At 32.6% G+C, this 11162-nt stretch overlaps 1 protein-coding gene across 1 annotated transcript in view; it reads right to left on the reverse strand.

The window, feature by feature from the left end:
* The window catches only part of LOC110019302 (5' exonuclease Apollo-like), a 12797-nt gene extending 5185 nt beyond the window's left edge, over nt 1-7612 (reverse strand). Inside the window, exons 1-4 of the mRNA XM_020716924.1 lie at nt 7433-7612; nt 7216-7321; nt 3942-4147; nt 3627-3833 (exon numbers count right to left, since the gene is read on the reverse strand). Of these exons, the coding sequence (XP_020572583.1) occupies nt 3627-3833; nt 3942-4147; nt 7216-7321; nt 7433-7612 (699 nt within the window). The remainder of the gene's footprint in view (nt 1-3626; nt 3834-3941; nt 4148-7215; nt 7322-7432) is intronic.
* Between the last annotated feature and the right edge of the window lie 3550 nt (nt 7613-11162).

Genomic DNA, 11162 nt, shown 5'->3' on the forward strand with positions numbered 1-11162 from the left:
GACATTTAATATTAAAAATAAAAAAACTAGGGATATCCAAAATTGACCCGATCCCTCATAAGCAGTCAATTGACATTTGATAATAAAAATTAAAAAAAAAACTAGGGATGTCAAAAATTGACCAGACATGCCAACTCGATTTGAACCTACTCGAAAAATCTAGGTTCAGGTTGAGCGAATACTTTTCGGGTTGGGGTCCGATCTCGGGTTAGAATTCATAACCCGTTTAATTTTTTGGGTCGGGTTCGGATTGTCCTGCTAACCCAAAAATGACTTGAAATTAAACCGCCAACCTAAAATTTTACTCAAATTCGACCCACCTATCCGAAATTGACCCAAAATTGACTCGAGATTGACCAGATTTTGACTCAATTTGACAAAAATCATTGTTCACTTATATTAAACAGGTTAAATGGATCGGGTTTGGGTTAGCCTTGTATGGGTAGAATCGGGTTCAAGTTTAGATTTTCAACCAGTATAATATTCGGGTCGGGTTCTAGTTGAATCTATTCGGATCATGATAGTTTAGGACTGGACATTAACCCGACACGCATGCTCGAATTGACACGCCTAAAAAACTACATTCAACTACTTATTGATCCAACTAGAGATCAAACTAGGTATAGTTCAAATAAAAAAAAATATAATAATAACTAAAGTAAATGACAAAAATAACTAACAACAAAAACAGTAATAAGAAATATAATGCATCTAAAAAGAGATATAACCACCATATGATATTTGTTTGAGCCCCATAAAAATGGTTGAACAGGTTGAGAGCATATAATCTTATAAATCATTGAAATATTTGTCGAGTCCTCAATAAAAAACTCATCCTTATTATATACCCTCATATGCCCCCTTTTTTACAAACAAGTAATGATTTGTGAAATTAAACACAACCTTTGGGATTTTCATAATTTGTAATATTTTATATTCTCCGCAGTCGATTTTCATCCAGAGCATGTTAGCAAAATCAATATTAGAACAGCATGCCTCAAGCTTAGAGCCAATGCAAAACTTGTCTGAGACAGAAAATGGGATTTATGATGTGAGAAGTTTCACCCACACCAACACCAAACAAAGATTTAATATTTGGCTTGAAGGAGCTTAAATGGAATAGCTAGAGTTTGAATATTGCTCAGATAATTGAGCACCGCCACAGAAGAATGCATTTAAGAGAGATTAAAAATGTACCACTTATTTTAATGAAAAAAAAGAGGAATCATAGTTGTGTTTTAACTTTGACATACTACAGATGTAGAGTATTAGTATCCAGGGCACAACCAATCTTTCTTTTGAGGGTGGGCAAATTTATAACATTAATAAATTAATTTAAAAAAATGAATAACACATGATTCAAAATAAAATCTTGCATGTTATTATTATCAATAAATTGAACTATGATTACAAATTTTTTAATTTATTTTGAATTTCTTTATAATATTGCACAATAAGTTCCTTGAGAATCAAGTCAAATACTTCATTAATAATTTATGATATAAGAGAGTCATTGAGTCATTCATCACACATTCGATTAAGTAATTGATGTTTAAAAATCTTCAATGTTGAAAATGTTTTTTAAATAGTAGCAGTAGCAATTTTATAAGTTAAGATAATGAATCTATAAACTAAATGATAAATATAATCTTTCTTTGCTTTAATAAATTGTTTTATAATATCTGCAATATTGCTTAAAAATGAGAAATCATCACTAGCGTGCATGCTCATATAAGTGAATAGCTGGTAATCGAGAGTTATAAGCTCAACTTTAGAAAAATTATTATGATATAACTGTGCAAAGTGAATTAAATTTTTTTCATAAAAAATAGAAGATAAACCACATAGAATTAGACACGACACACAAAGAAATAACTCAGTATTTAATGGTTATTGAACTCTTAAAATTACGTATCAATCATAGTGCAGAACAGCTCAACATGACAAGTAAGAGCAGACCCTCGCCATGAATTTGGTAATTTTCTTCATTAAGGTGGGTAGCTATGCAATTTGGCCCACCTAAAAATTATAAGATACTCAAGCCCCAGCCCTTGGGCACAAAATTGACGAATGCTGAATGACGAATGGCACCAAGCCTCTCTTGTTATTTGCTCAAGCCAGAAGCCACGAATGTCTCCCAAGACACCAACATAAATCTCACTACGAACACCAGTCGCAGGCCCACTAGGAAAACCAATCTCATTCCAACATCATCTCCTGTATCCAAGATAAAGAACAAGCCTATGTATATCCTTCTCCCCATAGTTTCTACTCGAATTTTTCTCTAATTAAACATTTTTTGTGATCTGGAGGACACAAATTTGATCTTTGGAAAAAGCATCTATGCAATGGAAGGTTTAGGTTACCACAGGAACTTTTATCACGAATATTGTGATTTAAGTTCCAAAATTTTAGGCAATTTTACTTTTTTTTTAAATAAGATATTGTTATTTTTTGTTAAAATTCTTAGCTAGTTTGTTCCTTAATATTCTTAGACATTTTGTTCCTTTTTGTTTCTATGTTATCGGATTGTTTCCACACACTATATATAGGTGTGTGCTCGCTTATTAGAGAGGATTGACATATTTCAATTTATTGGAGACAACAAAATGTGAGGTTTTGTAAAGTCGTGGTAGTCGTCGGTGAGCTCTGCTTGGTAAAGTCATATCCCAAATACGGTTGTAACGTATAACGCCGTATTAGAGACAAGACGATAAAAGTCGGCCTTCATAGCCCCCAACCACCGTCGACCTCAGACGTCACCATTTGCTTTCGTTAACCACTAGCCACCAACGACTACTGTTTACGACTGTCATAGCCAGAATATTACGGGTGTACCTAACACCTATTTCTTTATTTAAATTGTATACTGACAAATGTAGTGTCTAATGTAAACTATAACCCCATTCTAAAAGAAAAGGTTCAGTCACCGACTACCACCTATGTGAATATAATTAAAATTCATTAATATAATATTTTTTCATGGTCACCATCCATATTTACATCTTAAAATAGACGGAATGCGGGAAGCAAAGATGGAACACAAAAAAATTTGATTTAACAAAGCGTTAGATTTAATTTTCGTTTTTTATTTTTTTTATATTGGACTAAACTTACGCTAAATCTATGGCTAAATTCTATTTAAATTACGCTACCAAATACCGCCAAAATAGGATTTATCAAATCTAGCAATTCCATAAATCTGGATTTATTAAATCCAGTGTGTGATGGAGATGAAGCTCGCGAGCGATGAAATACATTTACCTCGCACTCGAATTTTAGTAAATCTGGATTTACATCGTAAAAAAGGAGCACAAGAAAGAAAGAAAGATAAAACGTGAAAAAATTTGATTTTACAAAGCTTTGGATTTAATTTTCATTTTTGTAGGTGTTTGTTTGGATTTAAGTTAAATCCATTACTAAACCCTATTAATAGTATGCGAGCAAACACCGCCAAAGGTGAATGAGATGATAAAAATGCATAAGATCTGAACTTCTACCAAACTACTTGAATAAAACAAACGGCATGTAGCAGGTAAAAAAAAAAGGTTTACGACAACTCAAAGATTTTCAAAGATTTTCAAAAGATAAAATAAACATGAGTTTATAGAAATTAAAATTTCTACCTGGAATCTACAAGAAGCATCTTTTGAAAGAATTTCTGGAGCCATTAGTGAAAGAACATTAAAACAATCTGGGTTTTTTATTTCATCAACATATATCTTGGATCCAAAAGCCCTTGACACCTGAACAAGTATATCTTCCTGACCAAGCATATCACAAGCAAGATACACTACCGATGCATTTGGGTGCTTCCATATGCCCTTTATTACCTAAGTGTAATTATCCAGTTAGATTTACTCGACAAAAATAAAACAGAACAAGGGATATATCAATCAAAAAAACAAATAAAATAATTTCAACAATTAAACATCATAAACCTGTTCGATGGCTAATTTTTTGCTTGGAATCTTAATAGAGCATCTGCCAAAGGTACAGTCAAGAAATATATAGTCTAGGATACAATCCTTCCCTTTCTTATTGGCATACTTTAGAGGCATATTTTGCAGGCACTCAGGGTTTAACCTGCAATCCCCGGTATGCAGAATATTACCAAATTCACCTTCAAACAAGAACATAACAGCACCTGACAAGAGCATAACAAGAAAAATAATCAGTGTTGTTCCAATTTTTACCAAATTTTTTAAGTTAATGCTTTGGCACAGTAGTTGATCTTAAATGATTAAAAAGCTTCCCACAAAAGAAATCAATGCTGAAAGAAGGCATATAAAGCTATCTCAAATTGCTACATATAAGAGGATAAATCAAGAAAAAATTTATTGCATTTCGCTCTAAGCCAAATGGCAATACATTCCAATAAAAAAAAAAATCAGTTGTTTGCTTTAATGATGAATGCTTGGTTGCCACCGGAAGAAGGTGGAGAGGTAGGCAGTGGAAGAAAATAAGGATGAGAAAGATAAGATAATTGCAGAGAAAAGGAAAAATAAAGACAGATTGGAAAAGTCCTAGACGTTTCATTAGTTTGTAAAGCAAAGGCTAAAGCCAGGTATGCCCCTTTGTTTGCATGATATCTTCCTTCTAAGCTCAACATATAACGCATCCCACAACTCTTAACAACTTTGAAAAACCTAACGAATGATATTCTGGCACTTGTCCGAGCAATTAAAAACTTCAGAGAAATAAAATAAATATAATGCGAGAGTATATTTTAAATCCACAAAGCACCCTACTAGTTTTTCACCAAATAACAAACTGTGAGTTTGGTGGGCAGGTGTTTTTCCCACCTTGCCTGCTCCTCATTTAGATGATTCTTCGCCACTATGTTTGTGAAGATGTCTATAGATGGATCAATTCTCGTCAGTAACAAAAAAAATTGTCTCCAAGATTCAAATCGAGTGGAATGGTACTCAAATTATCTTTAGCAATCCTATTGGACAAGTTGGCATTAGAAAATATTATTGTGAAGATGTAGGCAAATGCGAGGAATTGTAGCAGGAAGCACAATGACTAATGGTGTTGGGTGACTTTTTTTGTGAAACTTAGGAGTGTAAAAAGTTTTGGATTTTTATTTTAACATTTAAAGAAGGCTTTTGGATCTTGCGGTAAAGTGATTAGAAATGCCAAGACTAGTCTAAATTTGGATGGTTTGGTCTATTTTGAAAAATCACATTGAAGAATTAGAATTTCATGTTGTACAAAGCTGAAAATGCTTGTTCATAGTTGTCTTAGGATATGTATTTATGACCTAGAGTGGATGATTAAATTTCAAGGAGTTTATGTGGGTGTCAAGGGGATGATAACAATACTAGGTTCTAGTTTTGTTTAGCTTGACCAAAAGGTCTAAAAGAGTTTTTGAAGTGAATTTAAGAGTTGCATTATTTAGTAGATGGTTTTATAGAATTTTAGGGATGTTGAGAAAATATTAATAATGATGATAACAAGACTTAAGATAATTAAAAACAAAACTTAAAAATAAAATAATGATATATACAAAATCTCACAAAACGAAAAAGCAAACTTGAGTCACCAAGCACCAAGCCAAGAAAGAACAATTCTTCACTCAATAATTTTCATTCAACAACTAAAAATGTTCATTACACATCAACCCTATTAATAGGAATAGCATCAACCAAAATTCGAAAAAAAAAAAAGGAAAGAAACTTTGAAGAGAAATATAGGAGGTTCTTAATAGAGAAAAATTTCAACACTTTTCTAAATTGATTATTTTTTTATCATGGCTAGCCCATGCAAGCCTTCAAATTTAAAAAGTAAAACTTCTAGAAATTAAATTTTAGTTTTAAATAACAAATTTTAAAATTCAATTGTTCCTTTTTTATTGCTCTCTTTTGATGAGTATTGAATGAGTTATTGTTTGGGCTCTAATAATTGGATATTTGGCTTTATTTTATTGATCCATATGATATGCTACTTCAATGACAGCCTAAAGTTTGAAGACAAACGAATGTTGGTGCAAAATTGTAAAGAAATAGACAGTAGCAGGAAAATAGAGTAAAAGAACAGACAGAAAAGAGTAATCTCTATACCATAAAGTAATGTTTCTTACAAGAAAATCATCAAAAGCTACAAAGAGCATACTGGACCATCTATATATTCCACTAACAACTAACTAATCAATTGTTTAAACTAACTAATATAAAAGTAAAACAAACAATAATTAAAATATTAGCCCCTAAAATGGGATATAATTGTAAATATGCATCCCGCATCAGTTCCCTTCTGCCTAAGAAGCACTCCGCTCGAGTTATGTGAGTTGAGTTTGGTCATCGTCAGGAGGGTGATATTTATACAGATCAGCCACATTAAATGTGGGCGAGTGATGTGTATCTGCTGGTAACAACACAACATATGTGTTATGATAATGAATATTGCATCTGAAAAAAAGAAATTTTTGGGGTTTAAACTTAGGAAAAGCTTCATTCGTTAATTTTTCTTTGGGGGAGTGGAGCGAATCATAACCAAATCTACAATTTGAAAAAATATCTTCCGTCTGTGCTTATCAGTATTACTTTTATACTTATGATTTTTAAGTGTAAGACGGTCTTTCACATTCTCAAGCATCGGTTCTAAGTTTGTGACCATGTGTGTAGCACAAGAACTACTTGGTTCCGACAAGATAGAAATAACAAATGTATGGTTTGGTTCTTTAGTGTATACAATACTAAAAAGACTTCTAGCAATATTGACTGTCTTTGTGCTCGAGAAATCGTGGGTTCCTCTGTGCGGTAATTCCTCTTTGTATTGTATTATGCCTACATTGTGGTTCTCTATACTCAAGATGGGGAAGGTGCAAGTAAGATGACGGAGTTGAGTGAACGAATTATGGATGCTATGGTTGGAGGATGATTGAAGGGAACGTTAGTTTTTTTTTTTTCATTATAATGATTATTGAAAGCATTCACTGTTTATTGTTTCAGTACATTATACAAGACATGTATAATTTTGTTTTTTATGCATTTGATATTTATTGTATCAATTTTTTTTTTTTTTTTGCAAGTAATATGTGCTTCTTTTCCTTTTGCATGTATTTTCCTCCTTCTTGGATGGCTGATGAGGCAACCATGGGTAATATGTGTATCCTGAGTGTTTTTTCTTTGGCGGATTTTGACCTTCTATTACAAAAACCAATATTACATAAACAAAACAAACTCCGAAGGAAACGATAGAGGCACGTACCCGGACAATGATTCGCATCAAAAGCACGCACTGAAAAATCCCCATCCGGATCTTTGATAACCATTAACTCACCCAACTCAATCTCCACAAACAAAGAATCCTCAAGCTGAAAAAGTAAAACAGCAGGCAATTGAACCGAACCATTAGCAAAAACAGGGGGTTATTTCAATGTGAAAACCACAGAGCCGATGATGACAAAACGATGATTCTCAATCACCTGAGGAGATTGGCGGCGCACTAGGGTTTTGGTGAGGCGAGTGCGGAAAGAGCAGAAGGCGGCAATTCCAGATAGGTGATCTTTGTGGGCATGTGTGAGGAAATGATGGCGCTTCAGCATAGAGGCGTGGCTCCACGTATCGACGGAGAAAGGGAGCCCTCGCGGAGTCTCGATCGACATCTCCCCTGTTTTTGCTCCTCTTCTCTCACCTGTATGTACTCTTTGCCGCTTTATGCAGTCCAAACCGACGGGTTCGTTCCTTCTCGTGGAAGGAGATGAATAAAAAGAATTAAAAACGGAAAATATATTATATCTGGATTAGCATCACAAGTCACTTTTGCATCAATACTCAATCATTGAGGTTCTACCATGTGTGCAGAAAGACCCCAATTTAATATATGAGTGCATCTGCATGTACATGTAAAAATACATGGGTGTATCTGTCTGTACGCGTGAAAATCTTCATTGAAGTCCTGGTGCAAAATTTCATTAGAACACCTTATAAAATAAATTTTCCTTGATTAGATAGATTAGATGGGCATGATAGTATTTTAGATATTATTAATAGTATTGTGGGGGGTATTTTGATAAATTAATATCATAATAGTGTCAATAACATCTAAAATACTACCATTCACACATGGATATTTGTAAATGATGTAGTATTTTCTTCTGAAAAGACAAACACACTTATCTTGTAAAGAGCTAAAGATTGGGCATTGAATTTATTTTAAACTAATTTATTATTTTTAAATTTCTTTTGTGAAAATATAGCAATTGAGTTTTTTTTTTTTTTTTTTTTGTATATTTAGAAGGCTAATTTTAAAGTTTTAAATTTAATTAAAATTAATTAAAATTGCTTTGACTTCAAAAGATTTAATAGTATTCCACTTATGTCCAAACTCAATTGTTATCATAGGCACATGGGCTAAGGATCAATGCATAGAAGTTTAGGAATTTATGGAAGTAATTTTAATGAATTTAAAACTACTCTAAAAATTTAAAAATTGTAAATTTTAATTAATTTGAGCTTAAAAATTTTATAGATTTTTATAAAGATTTTAACAAAGCTATCTACATGTTGTATCATTTATTTCTCTATTTATCAAAGAATCATGGTGTAATTGGTCACTTCAATTATAAATAACTATGGGCAATTCTCTCATATAACAATTTCCTTAATTCCTTCTCCATTAAATTCTTGATGTCTAATATCAAAAGCATCATTGAAAATTAACTCAATTGAAAATCGCCCAATGTTGAGATCCTAAATCCTCAAGCTATTTTGTACAAATGTCTTTGGAGGATGAATAGATGGTTCTATTATTTGTACAACCTGACAGATACCCTCAAATGTGGAAACCTAAAACTAATCCTTGAATACCAACATTGGACACTCATTGATAATAATTTAGTCGCAACCTTATACGATATTATATCACGCTCTCTACTAGCATGAGTTCTAAACTAAATTTATGTGATGAGGGTTGGAAAACCAAATAGCGTAAATATCAAGTCTCCAATTGCTTTTGTGTCATTCAATCAATAATGAACTTTACAACATTATTATGAAATACCTCATCACGACATGAATCTCTGCACACAAGAACTGAGGCATAACAAATTAGCATTGATGAACTATAGTCCCTAGTACACAATAAAAAAATTAATCTAGCATAAGAAACAACTAAAGCTATTCAAGCTACACTATTACTTGATTCACACCAAACACTTGTGATAATGAAAGGAAATGACCATAAGAAATACAATTTAAGTCATGGTTGTCCAATAATCTCCTCCAATAAACAATTTTGTACATCATATCAATCGAACCATGGAACTTCATCTCCTCACCCCACTACAACTGACAATCAAATTTATCATATAAGAGGTCACAAAATTTTAAACTGTTGGCATGGGTTGAAATAGAACAACAAAAACTTTTTCTCCAATTCAAAAGCACTGTTAGTTAACTTTCCCTCCAATTCAAACGCATTGTTAGTTGACTCCTCTTCCAATCCCAAAGTAAGGCATCTTCGTTTGGGAGTCACGTCACCCTTCACTACTGATTAATCTCAACTCAGTCGAACCACTTTATATCAAGGAGAGCAAAATTTTAGTTGGAAATGGGTTGTCATTTCCTATCTCCAACAAAGAACATTATTCCATCCCTGCTCCCTCACATAAGCTATATCTACAAAATTAATTTCATGTTACTCATCTCACCACCTCCCTCACATAAGAATATCCTCTCAATACAAAAAATAACATCATATAATTATTATATCATCACATAGAGGCCATATAGATACAAAATTACTATCTCTCAAACCAACAAGACAATTCTTGAAGGATCATGTTTGAATGTTATCTACTTTACTTTAACCTTCTTAAACTCAATAGTCTTAGTTCACAATTTCAAAGCATTATTTACAATTGCAAAATCAACTACACTTCTCTGGCATAGAAGATTGGGTCTTCCAGCTTACACTATTCTATCTTTTCTAGCAATAATTTTAGACAATTTATGTATTAAATCTATGTCATGTGCCTCGGGTAATTTTACTAAAATTCGTAAAAGACCCTTTAGCTCTTCTCAAAAGCATTATTATGCTCCACTAGATATAATACACTCAGTTAATGGGATTTCTCAACAAGTTTTTTCTAAATAAGGATTTTGATATTGCATTTTTTACTTTGATCATCACCCAGTTTACGTGGATATACCTTGTGAAATTAAACTACGATTCCATCTATAAATTTATAAAAATTTAGAAAATGAAAGAAAGATAATTCAGCGCTAAAATTAAAATTTTACACATGGATGGTGGCGGATAATACATGCAATCGCAACTTCAACAACTCCTCACCAATCAAAGATCACTCATGGTTTACATGACAATACCCAATGAAATTAATATCAAAACCCATATACAAATTTATACAATTTTAGCAAATGGCAGAAAAACAATTCAACATTAAAATTAAAATCTTCTGCATAGATGGTGGGGGATGGAACATATTACTACAATTTCAACAGCTTCTCATTAGTCAAGGTATACTCCATCAATGCAGTTGTCCTTATACCCTTTATTAAAATGAAGTAGTTGAATACAATCACATACACCTGTTGGATCGTGTGACAAGTTGCTACCTCCTATTGGAACAAAAACTTAATGGCAGATCATAAAGGACAAATAACAGACAAACCAAGTATCTGAATATTGTACCGAAAATAAAAAACTCACTTTCTACTCTAACTATATATATACCATATTGTAGATGTATTGAGATAACATGAAATAACATTTTATTCTAAAATTCCCTTACTTCATCCTTTTGTCTTCTTTTTTTAACCAATATTATAAGAAAATATATTTTTAACTTCTAGCAAGGATTGTGGTGATGGTAGGCCATTGGTTGCTGAGTAAATTCATTGAATTTCAAAGTTATGATTTCCAGCATGATCTAAATTAGTTGGATTAGCACAAATGAGCTGAGCAATGGTCGAGCAAGTATATCTTTTCTTAGTGCTGAGCGGCCTGGTTCTGATGAGCTTGTGAATTCTCTTAGTCAATCAATTCATAATCATGCCCGCTCATGGATATAGGCAGCTCTGAAGCAAAACAACTTAACCTTAATTAGGGACTGAAGATATATTTGCGCACAATAACCATTATTGATTCATAGAAAAAAATGTGGTTAACGCTCATGGCTTTATATTAATGTT

Source organism: Phalaenopsis equestris, unplaced genomic scaffold (genome assembly GCF_001263595.1).
Source record: "Phalaenopsis equestris unplaced genomic scaffold, ASM126359v1 Scaffold000054, whole genome shotgun sequence".
Lineage (NCBI taxonomy): Eukaryota > Viridiplantae > Streptophyta > Magnoliopsida > Asparagales > Orchidaceae > Phalaenopsis > Phalaenopsis equestris.